Here is a 23274-nt window from a genome sequence, read left to right as displayed (position 1 = left end):
CCGTCTTAAATCGTATAAGTTCTTTCTTCATATTCTTCTTCTCAATAGCCGATTTCAAACTTGAATACAAATTCAATGAGACTTAAAACTTATTAACATGACTACACAACTATAATGCAATATTGTGGGTCCTACTTTTACATAATTATGTCACAACTTTAGATTTCTAGCACTTGACAAGTCGCTCACGAATTTTTAACGATTTGTCAAGCTTAAATAAGCTTTTCAACACTAAATCGCTGAGAGAATAAAGAAAGACAAGATGGAATTTCTAAGAAAGCTTTTAGATTGCTTGATTGATTCATTTATAAATGATTGCCCCTCTATTTATAGCTAAATAAATAATTATACAAGTCTCAACATATTTACAATTTACAAACAAGTCTTCCTTCTAGAATTCTTTTTATGTCTAGAATATTCTAAGTTTTTTCAAGATGTTCTTCGTGACTCAAGAATTTCTCATAAAAGCTAGCATATTTATGCTTCCACATGTACAACTTATGCCACATGACATTTAAGTAGTGTGATAAAATGACAGGTCATGACAACTATGAATTATTCCAATAAATATATCAATATTTATTACTTCTTTCGTAAAGGAATCTGTCGTCGTCATCCTTATTTTTGAACAAGTAGTTAAAAATACAATGTTCTTGACAAAGATAAAAATAACTTTTTAGTTAGCACTATAAGTGTTCCATGGCGAGACACATTATTTCTTAACATAATTTTAATTTTTTAAGTATCTTATACTTTGATTTTGTCCTCATTTTATTTTCATTCGTATGAGAAAATAAAACTGAATCGAAGCGAGGTGGATAAATCGAATCAAATCAAAGTAGATAACTTTGATTTGATATAGAATGCACACTTTTTTAAAATAAAAAATTGAAGAACTGAAATTTGATAAAAATTGAATCAAAAAATCGAATGCCTGCTCCAACCTTAGTGGCCAAAAAAAGAGATTGTAATTTCTTGAGTGAGTATTACTCAAAATGTAAAGGGGCTTTAAGTGAAATTAAGACAAACTATAGTTTCTCATAAACACTCTGCGAGAGATCTAAACATTCATCACTCTCAAAGTTACAGCATACATCTTTTCAAATCTTTTTGTGATTTTCTCTGTACATACACAATAAACATGTAAAGCTGACTTTTTTCGGATCTGATTTACAATTTCGAAAATTGCCCTTCAATTTCTGTGCTGAGTGAGTTTCATTCCCTAATTTTTATCTGTTAGATTCAATTGAATGGTGCTTTGAGAATCCCAATTTGCTTGCATTTTGTTAGAATGATAATTTCATGCTTCCACTGAATTATTCCCCAATTTTGTATCTGGGTATGTTTGAATTATCTGCCTTTATCAAACCCATATGAAGAAAAACTATTCAGGTGGGTCTGGTAGTCCTAAATCTTTCCAGGCCTATTTAAGGGGCGATTTTGATTTGGAATCAGGTACTGTTAAAAGATCAAGAAAGGCGAAAAAATCGAATTTTTATCCTGTCAAGATGCTTAAATCATTAGGAAAACGAATTCATAGTTATTACAAGCTTCACCCAGCTAGGCTGTTTATGATATCTTTGTTAATTGGGGTCATTATTCTCATTGTATTGTCTGTTTCCGAGAGGCGATTTCGGATGATGGGTAATTATGCAAAATTTGATGTGGGTGTTGATGCATATCCATTTTCCAAGTTTAGGAATCTTGTTATGGTTGCTGGACATTCAGTTTATACTAGTAGTAGTTGTGAGAAAGTTGATAAGGAGGATTCTTGGTTTTTAGAGTCTTATCAAAAGCACCCTGGTCAAGCTGCAACTTTTGTTGATCATATAAGGAGGGGGGTTGAAATTGCAGCAGATGACGATGATGCATTACTCCTGTTTAGTGGTGGTGAGACTAGGAAAGATGCCGGGCCAAGAAGTGAAGCTCAAAGTTACTGGACTGTTGCTGAAACTAAAGGGTGGTTTGGTGAGTTCTTATGTTTCCCAGTTTTCTATTCAGTATCATTATCATTTCTGAGTCTAGAAAACAAAAATGAATAGATCAACGAAACCAATTGAAGAGTTATGATCTACTATTCCTTTGCAAATGTTCCATCGCGCTCTAGTATTGTCAAACTTCCAAATCCTTATATTATACTTCATTGTTGAAATGAGCTAAGATATCTGAAACATGTGGGATATCTAAGGTTATTTTCCATTTGTAATATGAACTACCATCTGGCACATACCTCTCACATTTTGCGTGGCCATTAATATGTTTGACATTACTCTATATATTGGCCAATAGAATGGACATACATCTTTTCAGATAGTACCATGATAGTATGTCTAGCTGATGAAGGTTATCCTTCTGTTACATTGTTTGAAAAATTAAGTTGCAATTATTCAATCGTCTACCTGATAATTTCGAAATGGTTTTTTCCCATTTACAATAATATATGTACCTCTTCACTTGATCAGAACCCTCATGCAAGTGATTGTCGGACCTTAGAAGAATTTTCCAAAAGATTTACAAGTTCATAAACCACAATCTGTTCCCTCAACGAAGATTAGTGATTGAGGCAAGAATTTGATGATGTGGCTCTATCAGATATTGTGATTCATGGCTGCTTTTCAGTTTAGTTTGATTGGAGGTGGTAGTCAAAGCTAGATACGAAACTGATGCTATAATCATGAATTTGCGTTCCCATTTTTTGTGTTGGTCTTGGAAGCATCTTGTTAGGTAATAGTGTTTATTTTCACTGGATTTCTGATTCATATGATCCCATCAAGCCGAAAGGTGTTGGAGTGTGCTTGATGGAAAGCGATAGTCTTCTGTTAGGTGAATAGCTGTATGTTATGAGATTAACTGGATTTTTGAAATGCTTAATTTTTAATTCATGAGTCCTCTGCCATCTTTACTGTTCAACACGAGAACAAAAGAATTGAGTGTCATACCTAAGGTTAATTTCAATTTGTAAAATGAACTACCATTTGGCACATACGCCTCATATTTGGGTGGCCCTTAATATGCCTGCGATTTTGTTATATCTTATCCACTAGAAAAGGCATTTCATCTTTCAGGTAGCACCATGATTGCGTGTCTAGCAGGCTAAAAGGTTCATTCTCTATATACATAGTTATAAGATTTAAGTCCAATTAACTAGTCATTTCTGAAAGATTTTCAGCGGATCTTAACATTTCAAAATAATTGTGCCTCTTCACATGATAAACATCCTCGTGAGAGTAATTTTCGGACCTTTGAAGCATTGACCAGACAATTCACAAATCCACAAATTATAATGTGTTCCTTCAACGAAGCTCTTAATGTTTCTCTCACTTTATCTCTTGTTTGTGGCCTCTAATTCATTTGTGACCATAATTTTCACTCTGATTCATGGTCATATTTACATTATTGAGATTTTCCACTTTGTATGCAGGCAAACAAGAAAGTGTAAGAGGGAGGGCACTCACCGAAGAGCATGCTAGAGACAGTTTTGAGAATCTTCTCTTTAGTGTTTGTCGGTTCAGGGAGCTTACTGGCACATATCCACATAATATAACTGTAAGACATTTATTACCTCCTATAGCTAAAAATTAGAATTCCATGTATAAAAGATATAAAGGAATCCCAACATTTTCATTACTGAATTGCTTATCAGAAAGCAAGCTCTTGTTAACTGATATCTCAATCAATATACGGATATTTTGCATCGAAAGTAAGATGGAATAAAGGTAATAGATTTAAGTAAGAAGATATGCCAGGCTTTTGCTTTGCACATCTAAAATAAACATGAAGAGATTTGCTCTTAGATGTCTTTGCATCTGAGTATTCCACATAAGTGTTGGAGACATTGATTACTCCCTTGTTTTTGGTCCAATAACCATACAGTTGGTAGCAATCAAGGCAGTGTACCTCCATAAGCTGTTGTCAACTTTTCTGCACAATAATTACAAACACAAACTCAAAGGGTCCTAATAGGCTAGTACTGTTGTTACAGCTTTGGCAATTTGTCTTTTCGGCATGATCACCCTGATAAAATTATATTCTTGTGGTAGGATCTATGGAGCTGTTTGTATTTTGTAGATCACTGTGGAAAAACCTCTTTCCAGTGGAAGTCAGTATTTAGGACATAATTGAAGAGACATCATTTTCTTTAGCTTGTAATTAATGTGAAATTAAACATTCAAACGTTGATGTCATAATAAAAAGGCCAGATGGTTGTCAAACCCCCCCTCCATGGACATGGGAACAGTTTCTGTGTTTTCCCTGTTACCAATATTGGGGATAACCCAAACGACACTGATGCCAGAGATTGCGCTGATATAATAATCTCAACTGGCTTCCTTGTGAACTAGGTCCTGTATTACGTAGCAAGTTCTCTGTCTCTAGAACATGAAACAAAACCTTTTGTATCTTCTGAAGACCTTTCAGACCCTTATATTAATCATGTAGTGTAACTAAGTAAGATGCCTCCGTGTATGCTCAATATGAGTTAGTGGACTTGCTTATTGTTTATGGTGTTCTCTAAATCCCATATAATTTTTTAATCTCTTCTCTAGTTTAATTAAAATTTCAGTTTCTTTCCATCTAACAACTAACTTATCCATTTTTATTTATGTTTGGTGTATTTTAAATTTTATGTGGCCACATGATTCTTCATCTGTCCATGATCTCTAAATTAAGCCCCTAAAATATTCAGAATAGTCCCATCAAGTATTTGGTGGACTATAGGGAAGGAGAGGAACTCTAGGTGCATTTAGAACATGAGCAGTATGCAACAAATCAAGCTTAATTGCATCTTGCTACTGTGTTTTTGGTGTAACCAAATATTTTTACGAATGCTCCTGTCTCTTTTATTGATATTTTAGACTCATTATATACATAGGATCAGTACTTCTGTAAATATGGTTGTGCTACAACTCTTGTAAGTATCTGCTTCTAACTTGTATGTATACAAAGTTACCGTTTTCCACAAAAATGTCTATGATAAGCAATTTTTTTTTTAGTTTTGGCATGTTTGTGTCTCTCCATTTGTATTTGTAGTTGAAATGCTTAGTTGAGTTCCCATGTGATGGAAGAAGTAGCAAGATCTTAGCACTTAGCAGCAAGCTCACATGTGTTGGCACAGCAATTCTTTTTCTTTTAATATGCATGTACTGCCTCTCCATTTGTAGATATATATTTGTAATTTGTAATGGAAATGCTAAGCAAGTTTCTGCAGGACAGAGTAGCTTAGTCTTGATAAATCTTTTCAACTACTGTGCAGGTTGTAGGCTATGACTTCAAGGAGAAGAGATTTAAGCATCTACATCGGTCTGCAATTGGATTTCCAGAAACAAGTTTCTTTTACTCAGGGACATCATCTTCACAAACATCGAGAGACGCTGCTTTAAAAGGAGAAGCACTGGTGAGGACACAGTTTAAAGAAGATCCTTACGGATGTAAAGGCTCTCTCCGTCGCAAGAAGCTTGGTCGTGATCCATTTCATCGCTCTATCCCTTATCCCAATGGATGTCCTGAAATTGAAGGTTTGTTCAGATATTGTGGAACAGCTCCATATCCAGGTTCCCTACCTTGGGCTTAAGTAGAATTTCATAGTTCTAAAAAAATCAGAATATAGCAGTAGAAAAACTTATATCATAAAATATATATTCCTTCTTTTTCTATTACTTCTTCATGTATTCTTTCATGTTGTTCCTTGTACTAGTTGTGTTATATTAGAATAGCAAAAAGGAACTAACCTGTCTACTAGTGTAGAGAAATAAAAGGGCTTTTCTGTCTGGTTTACAACATCTTGTTGAAACTGAACCTGAGTATATACTAAATATACATAGCGTATATAGTAAAGAAAATCGCGAATTTAGATTATTCTTTTTTATTAAGAATAGGAAAATATAAATATTTGCCTAGACTTTCAGTTTGGTTAATATTGAGAAGTTGGTGGATTTGCATTTTGAAACTTAAGACAAATTGAAAACTGACTTACACTCTCAATTTTCCTTTTCCTTCCGGCCATTTCGAAAAAAAATGTGGTAAAAAGCCAAAAATCTGTAAAATTAATAATGAATGTAATTGTAGGTTATAGACATGTTATTTAGGTAAACAATGTAAATATAGGGAGTTTTTTTTTTTAACTCGTGAGATATAGTTAGATGTAATAAATATAATTTGATTAGTGAAAAGAATAAGGAAAAAATTCAAAAAATGAGATGCAATATAAATATTTTGTTTAGGTAATATAAATGTGTCATACCACCTTATTACTCTAGCTTTAGTATATATTATAGATCTGAATTATTCAAATTATTGACATCTTACTTGGTGTTAAAATTGAGATCTCTAGACGATGAGAATTGTGAAAAAAAATAATATTTGAAACAATTTTTTTTTTTTACTTTTTAAGCACAGTTGAACTATTTGAAATATATAAAAATATTTCTTAAAATGTTCTAATCAAGTGGTAAAAATTGAAAACTATTAAGTGATTAGAACTTTTAAGAGTAATATTGTTAACCATGAATATTTTCTAAAATATTATATAAGTTCTTATGAATGATAGAGATGCTACGAAATGGTTTAAACACCACGAAGTTCAAATAAAAAAATGTATGATTCTTATTATATAAATACGCATCACTTATAAATGTTTAATTTTCAGACACTAATTAGAATTCTAACTTCTGTTTGTATATGCATTTTTATTGATTATAGTACTTATTAGGGTCTAATTTTCAAGAGTAAAATGCTATAAAGAGAGATTACGTAGATAAATTAGACCCTAATAAGAAGTATTTTATAACTTCATGTCGTTTTCCCACAAAATTCATTGATAAAGGTAAGAATTCGACCCCTCAATCTTGTAAATTGTTCCTTTAAGCCTTAGAAACTAGAAGGTTAACATTAGAGAAAGGTTTCGAGCATGATTATATTTTGGTCATGATTGGGATTAGTTAGTAAACCAATTAAATCAATGGGTCAATTGTGATTGATTGTTGTTGTATTTTTTATTTTAGACCAAGAACATGTTAAGACACTTCACAAGGAGAAATTTTGGGCCATTAGGGTCATCAAGGGGATTAATTCGAGGTAGGTGATGATTATATGATTATGAGTTATGTATATATGCATGTTTATTGCTTATAGTGTCATATTGTAATACGAAGCATATAAAATGAACTTGTAGGTTCAAATGGTATTGTCCATTCTGTTATGTGATTATGCATGCTTGTTGTGCGTGTGATTTAGCATGATTGGCTCGAGTATCATATCGATGCAGAGTATTATTGATTGACTTAAATATCACACCTGATATGATACACTTCGATTGGATTTCGTGAGAGCATGGTCGTCTCAATCATAAGGCGACAAAAGCAATCACTTGGGGGCTCCATTTTCTCCCTAAAGATGTATGTATATATATTGTTAACAAAAATTTCATGTATTGATAAATTTAAAGAAAAAAAATTGAGAAATTGAATATTATTTAGTTGATTGTAGTTATTTATAATGTTTACATATATTCTTGTCTATCGAAACTTCATTTGTAAAATCACTCTAAGTATGTTATAATTATTCGATTTATATATTTATTAACTAAAAACGATAAGAACCTCTTTATAAAATTTAGTTTAGACTCTTTAAAATAAAATAAAATTTAGACCCCAAATTTATTGAGACGACCTAATATGTACTGGAGATTGTTGGGTTTTATTTGCACTGATTTCTTATCATAAATAGATTTTCCTTTTAGGAAAAGGTTTTAAATTGACTATTCTTTTTTGGTAGGAAAAGGTTTAGGACTCTATAAATAGAGGCATGTTCCTTCTAACTTAATTAGCATTCACAATGTAGTTTTAAGGGCTTTGCGAGTTTTGGTTAGAGGGAGAATTTGTGAACCTCTCATGTATTCCGAGTGAATTGGTTGAGGTTGTTTCCCTCTGTATTTTGTACTCTCATGTTTATAGTGGATTGCTCATCTCCTTTGTGGACGTAAGTCGATTGACCGAACCACGTTAAATCTTTGTATCTTTTGGTATATTTCTCGTTGTCTTTTTACTCGTGGTCTTGAGGTTTGCGTTGCTAGCCTGCGCGTTTACACCTGCTTATTTTCCGGTCCTAACAGAGATTCCACGAGAGAACTAATATTTGCATTGGTCAGTTTTTGTTTGTGATTTCATGTTACTTAACTGGCAATTTATGTACGTTTGGTAATTGTCATTATATTTTGTATTAATTTATGATTACTATTTGGTAATGAATTGCCACGGGAATCTATCAGTTCATAATGATTTGTAAAGATCTATACCGCTCCAAATGCTCCCAACCCTTTACAGTTTCTACATATTATCTCCTTGATTAAAATAAAATAAAATCATATAATATGAATAATTTTTTATTTTTTTTAAAAAATAAATGCAAATGAAATATACTTTAGAAAATAATATGAATTATAGAAGGAGCCATCAGAAACCAAAGTTCATCCCCAGAAGCTTTAGGCTATGGTACGGTCCGCATCATGGTTAGATCTGAAAAGATCCCATCACGCGGCTCCTCATTTTCAATGAAAAAGTCCTTTGAAATTCAAATAAACAAATAACAATGAATGAATAAAATTGGAAAAAATAAAATCATGAGCTCAGAAGCAAAATGGGTATGAGAAATTTGTCATCAATCAAAAAAATAATTAATTTTGTAAGAGTGGTGCATGACTTTCTTCAGATCTCATCACAGCTCTTCAAAAACCCAAAAAATATGGGAGGCGGGAAGAAGAAGATAAAAGAGGAAATGGAGAGGGCTGAGACATAAGTTTTGTTATTTGCTGCTGTTATTTATAAGGATAGAAAAAAAGGGGTTGAAACCCTAATTTGAGAGATTACCATCTTGTTCATCTCAATTCACAATATTACAATCTTTGAAAATGAGAAATATATTTTGACACCACTTCTGTTACTTTATTACACTTAACTCCAACTAATTCTAACTAAACCAATTTCCTACACTTTATATGGAATTTATGAACATGGAGTTTTATTTGAAGATATTTTTGGTAAGATTATAATAAAAATAATTGAATGTACTTTTTAAAGACATGATTTACACCCTTGAATTTTAGAAATAATGAATCATTCAACTTGACTAATTTATATGAAATATACAAATAAATCTATTCTAAAATAGATAATTACATATCAGAAAATTTAATTCATATTTAATTTTTTGCTTGAGATTTTTTAGCTTATATATAACTAATACATACCAAACCATTAGGTTAGCAATACATGGGGAATGGGTTATTAACACATGAATAAGTATAGATAAAGATAAAATTATCATAAATACACCAAATCAAACGGTAGATAACAAATAGGTTCAACATTACTAATACATACTTTATTTAATACTATTTTTATACATTCTATCAAACAATTCTAAAATATCATACTTATATCACATATATAAGGTACACACTATTATAAATATTTATACTTCATTTGAATTTGTTGAAGTTATAATAGAGATGATTATAACTTTTACAAATTAATACTTGGTTGTGTGAATATATTTTTACAAATTAATACTTGGTTGTGTTAATATATTATTCCTAAAAAACATGAGAAAATTTAAAGGTGGCCATCTTTGTATAAATGAAGAATGGTAAAATTTAAATTTAAAAATATAGTAGTTAAAGTGGAAAAAGTGAAAGGGAAAGAAAGGTTTTGGATGTTTTTCAGAAGTTGTATGTGAAATTTTATGACCAAAACTATGATTTTCAAATAAAGTAAATTTCTTTTTTGAGAAAGAAAAAAATTCTAATAGCCAAACAGGTGCGAGTGTGTTTGGATTGCATATATTTTTAAAAATTTAAGCATAGTGTACAATAAAATTTTAAAAAGTATATATTTAAAAACTTGTTTTAAATAAAAATAAATCAAAAATCATAAATTAGTATTTGTAATTTCTTGTTGTAAGCCCATCTAGGTTTCGGTAGAAATAATGATAACTTGAATTGTTTATAAATCACCAATAACAAAATTTTGAACAGTTTCAACAGAAAATAAATATAATGATGTGTGTATTCATGTGATTCATAAATGACAATAGTGAGAAAGTGGGAAAATTTATTCAAATAATGATAATTATTTTCGTAATTTTTATTTTAGCCACCATCCATCAACAACAAATATCAAATAACTCCGTCGAGTCTAAAGGCCCATTTAGACATACATTCTCTCTTCTTCTCTTTTCTTTTTCTTTTTTTGTCAAAAACTACTTGATTATACATAGTTTGAAGTTGGAAAAAAATCCTCCAAAAAATTTAATGTTTTTTTCAAATATTAATTTTGATAAAAAAATTAAACATCTCTAAATTCATATTCAACTGTCTGTTAGTTTTATTCTATTGAGTAATTGAAAACTTAACTTCAGGTCATATTCAAAGTTCACAAACCAAACAAGAAATGTTACTCGCACTAGGCAAATGTACAGGGATGAGTTTGGCTTAGAAGGCATTGATAGAGAGAATCAATCCCGACCTGACTTTCCTTATGAGATACCACCTGCTGCACCAATTCAGTCACCCTACAATTAACAACAGTTTAAAATTGTCATCGTACACCTATACAAAAGAAGGTTAATAAAGTGGCAGTGGCTGAATGAGTTGATGGAGCTAGACTTTTCTCATTCCCACTGAATATGGAAACTTGTTTGTACGACTTCGCTATTGTGAATTTATACAGTTTTAATGGTCAAGCAAAGACACAAACGAGCAATTTATACATCGATATATATAGACAACTTGAAATACATTCAAGAATTGGTTGCATTATATTGCTCAAGAATGTTACTGAAATAGCTTCCTCCATGTTGATACTCTTTTGGTACAAAGGAAGAGAACTTAATGTTGATATTTTATATGTGAGTTGTGGCTCCACAACAAAATGGAAGTTATCATTACACTCATAAAACTATATGAGATTTTTCTTCCTAAAGAAGCGCTTCAAATACCATATTTGCGTGGCTGCAGCCAATATGCAGAGACTAAGGGACATTCCACTGAACCATGCCACAGCTGCATTCGTTCTCTCACTCACTTCACTCATTTCTTCTTCCCTGCAAGTTTAATCCACAAGAAACACGTTAATTTTGAGGTTTTATCTATAATTTTTTAAAAATTTACAAACATTTGTTGGATTGTATATATACATATGTCAAGTTTTAAACATTCGTGATTAATTAGTACTTCTGAAACAGAGGCAGTTAACCAACACGACATTCTCTGTGAAATACTCCAAATCTGTATGCTATTATATACATACAATGGACCTCTCTATTGCTCCGTAAACTTCAACCATCAACTTTCTGAGGCTATTAGTTCCCCAGCTTGACATTAATTATATGTAGTATCCTTCCAGCAATCCGTTAATTACTCATTGATCTGTTGAGCTTCTCTCTCAATTCAACCATCAAGACAATATCTCTACTCCGGGATCAATCCTTATATCTCAAGTTCCTCTCTATTTTAGGCTGACTTTTCAGGCTATCGAGTCCACCTTATCAATTCTAAGCTCATTACTTAGCCTAATGAGTGTATGGTTCTGCTCCAAACATATTCCTCAGACTTTAAAGTTATTTCGGTCTTCTCAAAGAGAAACTCATCCACATGTAGAACTTAGAACTGTACGTTAAACGCGTAGGAGATTTTAAAGGATAAACTTACATAATATAAGTTGTGTAAAGGAAATATGTGTTTTTTTTTGTTGGGCCACTGATCTTTCCATAGCCTTAAACTTTTTGGGTTAGATGTTCAAATTCTTTCACATTTTTGGCTAATCAAAATGAACCATGAAGTGTGCGGAGTATGATGATATTAAAAAGAGCAGCAAACATATAAAATCTGGAGAAGCTAATTAGAAGCAAAATTTAGCAAATTTAAGACTCGAAATCACCTCTTCTTCATATAGATTAATTTTTCACGGATGGATTGCACCCATGCCTGGAATTTCATCAGCACAAGTTCAATGTCCTGCAAGTAAAGGTAAAAGTAGAGGAATAAGGAAGAATACAAGAGAGCTTCCTATTCTGCTCTCCTCGTGATTATGAACTTACTTGTATCTTTTCTTTTCGAGCAATTGAGTACCAATCCTTGGCAGCAATCCCAATTTTCCAGTCAAGACCAATATGTACAGCTTTACCATCAGGAGTTTGGCTATTCATGAAAAAGCACGCCATATAGTTTCCAGGCTCAGTCGTTGTAAAACCAAATTCACCATTTGTAACATTATTTTCATGGTGGAGAATTTTTCCAAATGGTGATGTAACCTGAAAAGTATTAACAATGTTCACATATTTGTGCAGATGCAGAAGTAATCCCATAATTTAATAACCAAATTCCAATTACTTTTCTGAGATGAATCGTTTAATTACCTTAAGGGAGATCAAATCGCGAATAAAACTATATTGATTCTGCTCATTGATACCAACAATAGCATACTCAACCAAAACGACGACGTTATTACGGATTTCTTCATACACACATTTAGCCCCTGAACTCGGCATTTCTAGCCATAACGCTTCCGCCATTGTCATCGCCATCGTCACCACCACCAAAATTAATTTTAATACCTTCATCAACTTCATTCTCCTTCTTTTTTTCTCCAGAAGCTATATCTCGTGCCTCTAATTAAAAAAAAAAACAGAGAGAAGAGAAGAGAAGTTCTAAAACGTATAGGCGTAGACTGTGTATGGTAAGCAAGCCGGCATTTTAATAATTTTCCAAAAGTGTACTTTTGTCAAAGTGAGAGGGAGATTCTTTTACAAAGGAAAATTAAATTCAATGCTTGGACAAAAATATCACTCTCTTAATTTTCAAAGAGAATTAATTTTATTTTAATAAGTTGGTCAATTTTATTTTGTAACACAAAAAACACTTCATAAATGTTTTCGGGATAATTTGAGAAACTTTTCCTCACACTTTACCTTATGAGTAACACTTACTTTCTTTGTGGTTATAGATATTACACTTTTTTTTTTACAACCAAAATTATTTAAATGGTAATCTTTAAAAAAAGAAAAATCAAAAAATCCTTTTTGTGACATTAATTTAATTATATAATATTTCTATGTGACCAGTACCTTGAGCAATATTTTATTGGGTTTAGCTTATCTTCACTACTCTTTTTTCTATTTTCTCCACGTTCATGTTTAGAAGTATGAAATTTGACTTGTTTAAATATTTACGATGCAGATCTTTAAGTAATCAAATATCTTGATTTTAAGTAGCACTAGATTTTCGTCCCAAGGTATATTATTTAAATATCACTAAATTAACGCTCAAATGTGTGTAAGTTGATTTTACTCTACTTGAGAAACTGAAAACTTAAATTTCAGTAAAAATTCAAAATTCACAAACCACATGAGAGATGTCAATTGTACTAGGCAAGTGTACCATCTGCTGCACTAACTCGTTCATGCTGACGGGTAACAACAATTTAAAGTTGTCATGGTACACCTATACAAAAGAAGGTTAATAATGTGATGAGTTGAGGGAGCCAGACTTTGCTATTCCCACAAGGAAGATGAACATGGAAACCTGTTAAGCACGACTTCACTTATTGTCAAAACAGCCACGATTTACCCAGAAATTTAAAATTGTTTGGATAAAGTGAAATGTTGTTTTCATTCACCAGTAATACACTATTTGTTTGATGGCAGAAATTAAGCGTCATGGCTTTAGAGCAAAATCTAGACATGAACGAGCAATTTGACTGACTCATCGACATATATAAATAACTTGAAAGACATTCAAGAATTGCTTGAATTATATTGCACAAGAAATACACTGAATTGCTTCCTCCATGTTGACACTCTTTTGGTACACAGCAAAAGAATTCGATGTTGATATCTTATATGTGAGTTGTGGTTCCACACAAAAGGAAAGTTATCGATCATTACATTCATAAAATTATATGAGTTTTTTCTTCCTAAAGAAGCGCTTCAAATACCATATTTGCGTAGCTGCAGCCAATATGCAGAGACTAAGGGACATTCCACTGAACACCGCCACAGCTGCATTCGTTCTCTCACTCACTTCACTCATTTCTTCCTCCCTGCATGTTTAAACCATGAGAAACACATTAGTTTTGAGGTTGTATCTATAATTTTTTAGATCTTACAAACATTTGTTGGATAATATATATGTTTGGTGATAAATAAATAAACAAATTAAATCAAATTTTAAACATTCGTGATTATTTAGTAGTTAGTACTTCTGAAACAGAGGCAATAAACAATATGACATTTTCTGTGAAGTACTCAAAAACCGTAAGCCATAATACCATGACAACGTTACAATGGACCTCTCTATTGCTCCATAAACTTTTAACATCGGAGGCTACATTAGTGCCCCAGCTAGCTTGTTATAAATTACCTATCCAACAATCCGCCAATTTCTCATTGATCTGTTCTGGGGATTCTCTCTCAATTCAACCATCAACCCGTTATATCTGCTACAGGAACAGTCTTTCACTCTCGGGTCTCTCTATAATTCAGGCTGACTTTCCAGTCTATCAAATTCACCATCTCAATTCTATATGCCCTCTACTTAGCCTATATATTGAGCCTATGAGTCTACTCCGAACTTATTCCTCATCCTTTAAAGTTACTTCGGTCTTCTCAAAGAAAAACTCATCTACATGTAAAACTTAGAAGTACTACTGTGTTAAACGGAGACTTTAAAGGATAAACTTACATAATATAAGTTGTGTAAAGATTTCCAATTTTATTTTGAGCTACTTTACCCATAGGCTTAAAGTTTTTTGGTCAGACGTTTGAATTCCTTTCACACTTTTGGCCACTCAAAATGAACCATGAATGCGCGGGGATGGTAATATTAAAAAGAGCAGCGAATATTTATAATCTGGGGAAGAAATGAAGCAAATTTTAGCAATTCCAAACCCAAAAATTACCTCTTTTCTAGATAGACTATTTTTTCATGGATGGCTTGCACCCATGCCTGGAATTTCATCAGCACAAGTTCAATATCCTGCAAGTAAATGTAAAAGTATAATAATACAAGTTAAAAATTCAAAAAAGAAAGAACACAAGAGCTCCCGATTCTTCTCTGCACACACTGGAGTATATTGATATAATTATGAACTTACTTGTATCTTTTCTTTTCGAGCAATCGAATCCCAATCCTTGGCAGCAATCCCAGTTTTCCAGTCAAGACCAATATGTACACTTTTACCGTTAGGAGCTTGACTATTCATGAAAAAGCACGTCATATAGTATCCAGGCTCAGTCGTTGTAAAACCAAATTTACCACGAGTGACATTTTCTTCATGGTGGAGCTTGTTTCCAAATGGTGATATAACCTGAAATGAATCAAGAATGTTCACATAATGTCCATGTAAGTTGTAACTGTACCATTATTCGAATCAGTGTAAAATATAAAATTATTTTTTTTCACAACTAATCTGAATTCAAGATCAATTAATAAACTAGCTTTAGAGTAATTCATGCTATGCAACTTGATGAGAAAATGCTACATCCGCGTTTACAACACCTATACTTTTTTTGTTTGTTTCAAAGGTGATGCATCGATGTCCTTGAGATTGTATACTCTTTTATTTCATCACAAAGAACTATTACGAAAGTTGGATATTGGTAAATCAAATCCAAATTCTATATGATTAGAATTGCCACATACTTGCAACGTGAATTGAATAATCAATTATTGAATGTAGCTTCAACTCTCCGAAAATATTGCCTAGCCAGTATCGGATCCTTAAAAGAATGCACTTATTCCGGAGAATCTGATATGCAGTAGCCATTTTTTTAAGAGTCCGGGCATCTACATACATATAGCCTATAATTTCTATATTTTTATCATCTATCATATCAATTTTTAAATAAAAGTTGTTGTAGAAACAAAAACAAGGTTCTAATCCCAAAATTTAATTACCTTAAGGGAGATATCGGGAATAAATTTAGGTTTGTCGGGCTCATTGTCAACAATGACAGCGTAATTAACCAAAACGACGACGTTATTACGGATTTCTTCATACACACATTTAGCCCCTGAACTGGGCAATTCTAGCCATATCGCTTCTGCCGCCGTCATCGCCATAGTCGCCACCACAAGTAATTTTAATACATTCATCAACTTCATTCTCCTTTCTTTTTATTCAGAAATCGAAGAAGCTATTTTTCGCGCCCCTAAGAGAAAAAAAAAAGAGAAAAGAGAAGCTCTAAAATTTATAGACTGTGTATAGTAAGGAAGCGGGATTTTCATAATTTTACAGAGAGCATTTTTGGTCAAAGTAGGTGAGACAGATTTTTTTTTTCTTAACCAAGGAGACTTAAATGAACAGCTAAAAATGGACATATAGATAAATGAAAATCACTTGATAAATATTAGGGGTAATTTGAGAAACCTTCCCTCATGGTTAACCTTATTATGGGTATCGAACTCACCTTCGTCATTTTCATATTTTTAAATGTTTCGTCAATATTCCAAAATTATAATTTGTGACATTAATGTAATTATTTAATATTTCTACGTGATCGATAATCAGAATATTGTTTTATTGAAAAAACTTAAACTCACATTTCCAAAAGCAAACTCATAAGGAGGTCCAAAAGCAAGCTCATAGGGAGGAGGATTGTCCAAGCCTTATAAAGAGTTCATCCATTTCATTAACTACCTATGTGGACTTTTGTCATTTTTGTCATTCTTTAACATAGAGAGACAATTTGCAATAAATTAGACAATCAACATAAATTTTGTCAATTCATGATCATAAATTTTGTCAATTCATGATAAACTTTAATAAATACATTGAGCTTAAATAATAAAGGAGAGGTAAAAGATTACTGTTACATATAAAGCTAAATTTTAGGGGTGGTTTTAATTCAACTATTGTCATTTCTCCAACTAATTCAATCATACGGCTTACAGATATTATTGACATAGAAAATTGAAACGATATTTGTCACTATTGTTAAATTAGATTCCAACTCCGATCAATCTCAGAGTTACAAAACAATATAAATCAGGAGAAAAAGAACGGAAATATTTTGTGTTGATATTTTATGATTTTATCTGTATGTAATTGTAACCTATGGCCACAAGAAGAAAAACTATATGAGATTTTTCTTCCTAAAGTAGCGCTTCGAATACAATATTTGCACAGCTGCAGACATAATGCAGATACTAAGGGACATCATACTGAACCATGCCACTGCTTCATTCGTACTCTCACTATCAATTTAAGTTTAAACATTTTGTGTACGACTTTTGAAACAGATGAAATCAACAATGTGACGTTCTCTTTTAAGTACTCCAAATTCGATCCACCACAGACCACAAGAAATTGCAATAGCATGGATCTTCTACTACTTAAAATTATGCCATAAACTTTGGGAGACTATAGTAACCCCTGTTTATTCATACGGTACATTACCTCTTTTTTAGGTACAGTAAGTTTTCATGGATGGCGCCAACCCTTTTAATTTCATCAACTCAAGTTCTACTGGAAAATGAGAAGCAAACAACACAAGTTAAAAGAAATTACAGTAAGGGCACTGAGATTGGCACCGGGAGGAGGGTAATGTCATTGTGTACTTGTATCTTTTCTTTCCGAGCAATTGAATCCCAATCCTTGGCATCAATTCCAATTTTCCACTGAAGAGAAATAGCCACACTTTTATTACCTAGGACATGACTATACATCCGAAAGCACACCAAATAGATTCCATGCTCAGATGTTGTAAAAGCAAATCGACCATAAATGACGTTTTCTTCATGGTGGAGGTTGTTTCCAAATAGTGATGAAACCTGAAAAGAACGTTTGGATCATATTGTCATTGTTAATCTGAACTAAGTATGGCGGCGGTATCGGAACCGGGTGAACCGGACCGGTAAGTTCCGGAACCGGGACGGAACCGGTACTGTGCGAACCGGTACCGTTCCGGAACCGGGACCGGTAAACCGATAAATTTTGTCGTTTTCCGTTCCGGTCTAAAAGGAAATCAGTAGTATATCGGACGGGACCGGATCGATAAACGAGACGGACCGGTATTAAAAAAATAATTTAAATTATTTAAAACTTAAAGATTTAATTTTTTTTAATTGAATATAATTTTTATTATAATAATTAAAAAATTAAAAATTTAAATTTCAAATAAATATCAAACTTTAAAGTTATAAAATTTAAATTTTCAAACTTTTAAAGTTTGAAATTTAAATTTTATAAACTTTAATGTTTGGAAATTTTAAATTCAAAGTTTAAAGTTATAAAATTCAAATTTCAAACTTTTAAAGTTTGAAATTTTCAAATTCAAACTTTAAAGTTATAAAATTTAAATTTCAAACTCTTAAAGTTTGAAAATTTTAAATTCAAACTACAAAGTTATAAAATTAAAAATTGACAATATTAAAAATTAAATTTAATACAACAATATTAAAAAATAAATTAAGACGAATAGCCTATATTTTTATTGATATTTATTTGATATTACAATTACATTAATTACATTTACAAAAATGTTACTAGAGTATTAAAAGATTTAATCTACACAGCCACCTACTGAAAATCTCGAATTATCATACTTTTACTAATAGTTGGTGCCACCATATAAATTCCTTCGTAAATCATTCAACATTTCTTTAGTAACATGATCGGGGATTGGTGGAATAGAAAGATGTTGCATTGCTTTAATCCCGTTCGTCACTATAATCCTCCATTACTTCATCAACGTCATCTTGAAATTTGGTCGGTAGTGTTTACGACCCACATTTCTTCTCTCGGCATTAATCCAATCTCGAAATAATATTGATATCTCCAAGCTGTCGGCTGCTAGTGAATGCCTATGTTCTTCAAGTTGAAACCTTGTTGCACTAAAGACACCTTCCGAAGCTACTGACGACGCTTGCATTGCTAATATATCTCAAGCCATCGGTTGTAGTTTTGGAAATCCTTTGCCACGATTTCTCCACCATGCTAGAATATCTTCAGTAGTTCTGTATTTTGATTAACATAGGCATCAAAATCATTCCATCAAATCTACTCCTAGAGCTTTGAGGTTCATTTTCACTTGATAAATTTATATTAGCATTATATAAATCATACAATTTTCTACCTTCAATTTTTATGCTATCTTTAACTTTTTAACAACTAGGAATTTCTTCTAATACGTCATTAATATCTAAGTTAAAATACATTTTTTCAATCATTTTTTATGCACCTACATCTTTATACTGAGTGTTTAACAAACATGTGGTTAAATTTGAGGAATAGGAATCTAATAGTTTTTAAATTTTAGAATCATTTTTTCAATGGTTTGTTGAAATCTTGGTTTATTTTTAAATTGATATAATTTAGAAGAAATCGTACAACTATCAGACAAAACAGTACAAATTGATGGACTATAAAGTAAAGATATTCTTTTTGTAGTTAAGTAAAAAACTTTTAGGAAATCTATAATTGCATTTATATCACGCCAATCACTATCATCTAGTGTATATGTCATATCAGAATTATGAGCATTCCAAATCATTTGTAAGGGTATTCTATATTCATAAGCGAATACGAGCATTTCATATAAAGTATTCCATCTAGTAGCCACTGTTTTTGGAATTTTTCTAGGTGGAAGATTATTTTCAAAACAACGATTTTGAAATTTTTTACGCCTAGACTTAACTTGACATTTAAATATAAAATGACATGCATTTTCAACTTTCGTACATCCGTTATCATACATATGTACACCATCTCTAACCAACAAATTATATATATGTGCAGTACACCTAATATGATAATTATCACCATAGAAAAGACAAAGAATAGGTTTTAAATATTCAACAGCAGCATTATTACTTGAAGCATTATCTAAGGTTATACTACTTATTTTATCATATATTTAATAACTTTGTAAAATATCTAAAATAGTTTGAGTAATATAACTACCAGTTTTTTGCATTTGACAACATTTATAACCTAAAATTCTTTTTTGCATATATCAATTTTCATCAAGTCAATGTGCAGTAACAGTCAAATAATCGTTACCGTTTACACTACGATCCATATCAGAAGTAATAGTTATTTTACAAGTATTATAATAAAATAAACAACGAAAATATTGAAAATGGTGTGCATGATAATCAAATACAACCTTTTTAATTGTATTTCTAACAAAACCTTTAAAATTTGGATTATATACAATTTGAATATAATGTATAAAATTGAGATTTTTAACAAAACTAAATGACAAACCCATAACACATATCATTTTAGCTAGTTCTTCAAGATCTTTTTCTCTACTATATGAAAGTGGTAAACTAGAGCCAGAAACATTAGACGGATTTAATTGTGTTTGTACCATGTTAGAGCCGCCTACTCCTACATTTCAGGAAGGGGGTACCATTTTTTTTAGCTTCCGCTGCCGCTTTAGCATGCAAAAATTCATTTTTACAACAAGATATTAAATGACTGCTCAAATGTCCCGTCTCGCCAGATTTACCAACAGTTTTATGATTTAATCTATTTTTACATTTATTACAAATAGCTTGTGTTTTATCTTCATTTTGTGTCATAAATTGCCAAACAATCGATTTTTAGCACGTTCTACCTTAGGCCTAGGATGTACGGGAGGAACAGGGGCAGAACAACGAAAGGGAGCGGGACTGTGAGTATTAGTAGTCGTAGGTGGCTCAGTTTCATCATCATCATCATCAAAAGTAGGTGTATCAGTATAATTATCAATATCATTATCATTATCATTATCACTAGGCAAATCCTTACCAAAATTACCAAAGCGACGTTGTAAATGTTCATGATAAGGATCTAATCCTGAATTACTATCAATATTAAAAATCGTATCATCAACATGTGTATAATCATCCGTATTTATTCTTATAATAGTAGATTTTTTAGTCTTTGATTTAGAAGAACTACCGATTTTTGCATTATCGGAGGATGTAAAGTTACATATATTTTTTACACGCTCAAATGCATTTTTTTTACCCTTTCCTTTTTGAACAATATTTTTATCGAAAACCATATTAAAATATTACGTGAGATTATATATAATACGAAAAATGTAATGCAAATAATAAATCACAAAATAAATAAATAGTTATTTAAATATAAATGAAATATAAAATAAAAATTGGAACGAATGTACCGAACGTCTACTTAAAAAAGTAGACGTTTATGACCGCCGAAAGCCGAACGTGGAAAGTTGAAAGTTGAATTTTGAAGCTCCAAATTCAATTTCCAAAGACCAAATAAGGCAACACCGTAATTTAAGATATTATATATTAGAGAATTAGAGATTAGAGAGTAGAGAGTTGAGAGAGTAAAATATGAATAGATGATTTTGTGATTTAAAAGAATGAAATTTAGGGGTATTTATAAGTAAAAAAATGGGTTAAGTGTAATTTTTAAAACTTTAGGGTATTAAAAAAGTTTGGGGGGGGGGGGGATAGGAGTGTAAGTGGCTGAAATTTGGGTCAAATAGCCATTGGGGGGGCCCACTAGCCGTTACCCAATGGCTATAAACGGATAAATTTTTTTATTTTTTTTAAAAATGACCGGATCGATAATTTTCGAAATCAAGAGGGACCGGTAAATTCCGATTTCCATCCCATTACCTGTCCTGAAACTGGACCGAACCAGTCTATATCGGGACTAATCAGTATCGAAACGAAACAAGACCGAACCGAAACAGACCGGACAGATAACCGGGACTTACCGGTTCCGTTGCCAATCTTAATCTGAACAGAAGATTAATACATTTAAGAATTTTAATAAGAGTAATCAGATATATGTATCTTTAATCGATTATGCAATTTGATGTTCAAATGTTGTTACAACACATAAACACGGTTAGTTGCACCATAAATAACTCTCATAATCAATTATTCTCTCGCACTAGCTCCATATTTCGAACCATTAGAACAACAATAATAGCATACTTAGTTTAGTCTCACAAATGGGGATCTCTCTCATTACCCATACCTTGAGAAGATAAATAAATAAAATTTAATAGACCCTCGACTTAAATAAAGCATATCAATACATGAGTATATAGTTGAACCCTTGCATACATAAATTGAACTCTCCAATTCCATCCTTTGGTAAGTTAAATTCTTTTTATCCTAATATATCGGTAACCAAGCCTATCATTAGATTCTGAATTTCACCACAGAGCATAAATCATACAAAAATTGCAACAAACCGTAGATATGAACCCATCATTTCTAGGAACCTTCAATGCTGAAGTGAAGTTTGAACCCATAAAACTTAATCAAGGTTCATATAGAAAATTAATCCCCAAATCTATATGTGGATTTAATTAATTACCTGTACAGAGATAGTGAAAATAAAATTAGTTTGAATGTGCTCCTCATCAGCGTTGATGGCAATATATTCACCCAAAACAACATTATTATTACGGATATCCTCATATACACACTTAGTCTCTGAATTCAAGCCATATTGCTTCCGCCACCATCATCATCACCATAGTCGCCACCACAACTACTTTTAATACCTTCATTAACTTCATTTTCCTCCCTTGTTCTTCAGCAATTAAAAAAAAGGAAAAATACCAAATTTTTTGATGATTTTTGTGTGCTACCATTTTGAAGGTCAAACGAGCCCCGAAGCGAGCATACCCTCATTTCGATGATTTTCGTGTGCTACCTTTTTTTGGGTGATCCAGATTCCGACGTAAAAAATGCCAATTTTTTTTGTGGACGTCCGTCAAGACCTTGTCTATGCAGCCGGTTGGCCCTCACGGCACGTCCGACCCATTTTGAAGGTCAAACAAGCCCTAAAGTAAGCATACCCCTCATTTCAATGATTTTCGTGTGCTATAGCAAACCATTTTTTGGGTGATCCGGATTTCGACGTAAAAAATGCCAATTTTTTTGTGGACGTCCGTCAAGACCTTGTCTATGTAGCCAGTTGGTCCTCACGGTCAGTCCGACCCATTTTGAAGGTCAAACGAGCCCCGAAGCGAGCATACCCCTCATTTCGACAATTTTCGTGTGCTATAGAGAACCATTTTTTGGGTGATCCGGATTCCGACGTCAAAAATGTCAAATTTTTTTGTGGACGTCCGTCAAAACCTTGTCTATGCAGCCTGTTTGCCCTCACGGACAGTCCGACCCATTGTGAAGGTCAACGAGCCCCGAATCGAGCATACCCCTCATTTCGATGATTTTCGTATGCTATAGCAAACCATTTTTTTGGTGATCCAGATTTCGACGTCAAAAATGCCAAA

At 32.2% G+C, this 23274-nt stretch overlaps 4 protein-coding genes and 1 non-coding gene across 5 annotated transcripts; 1 reads left to right on the top strand and 4 right to left on the bottom strand.

Moving 5' to 3' along the window:
- The first annotated feature begins 616 nt into the window (after positions 1-616).
- On the top strand, positions 617-5775 carry LOC101257781 (uncharacterized protein C57A10.07). Its single transcript, XM_004241969.5, has 3 exons — positions 617-1968; positions 3422-3546; positions 5252-5775. Exons 1-3 carry the CDS (start codon positions 1374-1376, stop codon positions 5567-5569), a joined length of 1038 nt encoding a protein of 345 aa, XP_004242017.1. The 5' UTR covers positions 617-1373; the 3' UTR covers positions 5570-5775.
- Positions 5776-8361: 2586 nt separating this feature from the next.
- On the bottom strand, positions 8362-12839 carry LOC101249739 (transmembrane emp24 domain-containing protein p24delta4-like). Its single transcript, XM_004242243.5, has 5 exons — positions 12409-12839; positions 12091-12303; positions 11931-12007; positions 10990-11094; positions 8362-10563 (listed from the first exon to the last, which is right to left on the bottom strand). The coding sequence occupies exons 1-5, from the start codon at positions 12619-12621 to the stop codon at positions 10455-10457; spliced, it is 717 nt and encodes a 238-aa protein (XP_004242291.2). The 5' UTR covers positions 12622-12839; the 3' UTR covers positions 8362-10454.
- LOC112941724 (small nucleolar RNA Z221/R21b) lies at positions 8617-8718 on the bottom strand. Its single transcript, XR_003247298.1, has one exon. It is a non-coding gene; the product is annotated as a small nucleolar RNA Z221/R21b (small nucleolar RNA).
- Positions 12840-13770: 931 nt separating the features above from the next.
- On the bottom strand, positions 13771-16367 carry LOC101258075 (transmembrane emp24 domain-containing protein p24delta3-like). The gene is made up of 4 exons (XM_004241970.5): positions 15947-16367; positions 15144-15356; positions 14949-15025; positions 13771-14090 (listed from the first exon to the last, which is right to left on the bottom strand). Exons 1-4 carry the CDS (start codon positions 16151-16153, stop codon positions 13946-13948), a joined length of 642 nt encoding a protein of 213 aa, XP_004242018.1. The 5' UTR covers positions 16154-16367; the 3' UTR covers positions 13771-13945.
- A 1187-nt stretch (positions 16368-17554) lies between these two features.
- Positions 17555-22284, bottom strand: LOC101250027 (uncharacterized). The gene is made up of 4 exons (XM_069299726.1): positions 22225-22284; positions 21638-21760; positions 20614-20781; positions 17555-17821 (listed from the first exon to the last, which is right to left on the bottom strand). The coding sequence occupies exons 1-4, from the start codon at positions 22282-22284 to the stop codon at positions 17555-17557; spliced, it is 618 nt and encodes a 205-aa protein (XP_069155827.1).
- Positions 22285-23274: the final 990 nt, after the last annotated feature.

This window comes from Solanum lycopersicum, chromosome 6 (assembly GCF_036512215.1).
Source record: "Solanum lycopersicum chromosome 6, SLM_r2.1".
NCBI classification, from domain to species: domain Eukaryota; kingdom Viridiplantae; phylum Streptophyta; class Magnoliopsida; order Solanales; family Solanaceae; genus Solanum; species Solanum lycopersicum.
This window is presented reverse-complemented; position numbering and strand designations above follow the sequence as displayed.

Coding starts and splice junctions, on each gene's coding strand:
- LOC101257781 (XM_004241969.5), top strand. CDS start 1,374: ATGAAGAAAAACTATTCAGGTGGGTCTGGTAGTCCTAAATCTTTCCAG. Junction 1,969..3,421: donor TGAAACTAAAGGGTGGTTTG/GTGAGTTCTTAT, acceptor CTTTGTATGCAG/GCAAACAAGAAAGTGTAAGA. Junction 3,547..5,251: donor CATATCCACATAATATAACT/GTAAGACATTTA, acceptor ACTACTGTGCAG/GTTGTAGGCTATGACTTCAA.
- LOC101249739 (XM_004242243.5), bottom strand. CDS start 12,621: ATGAAGTTGATGAAGGTATTAAAATTAATTTTGGTGGTGGTGACGATG. Junction 12,304..12,408: donor GCGATTTGATCTCCCTTAAG/GTAATTAAACGA, acceptor AATACTTTTCAG/GTTACATCACCATTTGGAAA. Junction 12,008..12,090: donor CTCGAAAAGAAAAGATACAA/GTAAGTTCATAA, acceptor CTTTACTTGCAG/GACATTGAACTTGTGCTGAT.
- LOC101258075 (XM_004241970.5), bottom strand. CDS start 16,153: ATGAAGTTGATGAATGTATTAAAATTACTTGTGGTGGCGACTATGGCG. Junction 15,026..15,143: donor CTCGAAAAGAAAAGATACAA/GTAAGTTCATAA, acceptor ATTTACTTGCAG/GATATTGAACTTGTGCTGAT. Junction 14,091..14,948: donor ATAGTCTATCTAGAAAAGAG/GTAATTTTTGGG, acceptor TTAAACATGCAG/GGAGGAAGAAATGAGTGAAG.
- LOC101250027 (XM_069299726.1), bottom strand. CDS start 22,284: ATGGGTTCAAACTTCACTTCAGCATTGAAGGTTCCTAGAAATGATGGG. Junction 21,761..22,224: donor ATGATGGGTTCATATCTACG/GTTTGTTGCAAT, acceptor TCTTCTGTTCAG/ATTAAGATTGGCAACGGAAC. Junction 20,782..21,637: donor TCGGTCCAGTTTCAGGACAG/GTAATGGGATGG, acceptor AATTTTGGTAAG/GATTTGCCTAGTGATAATGA.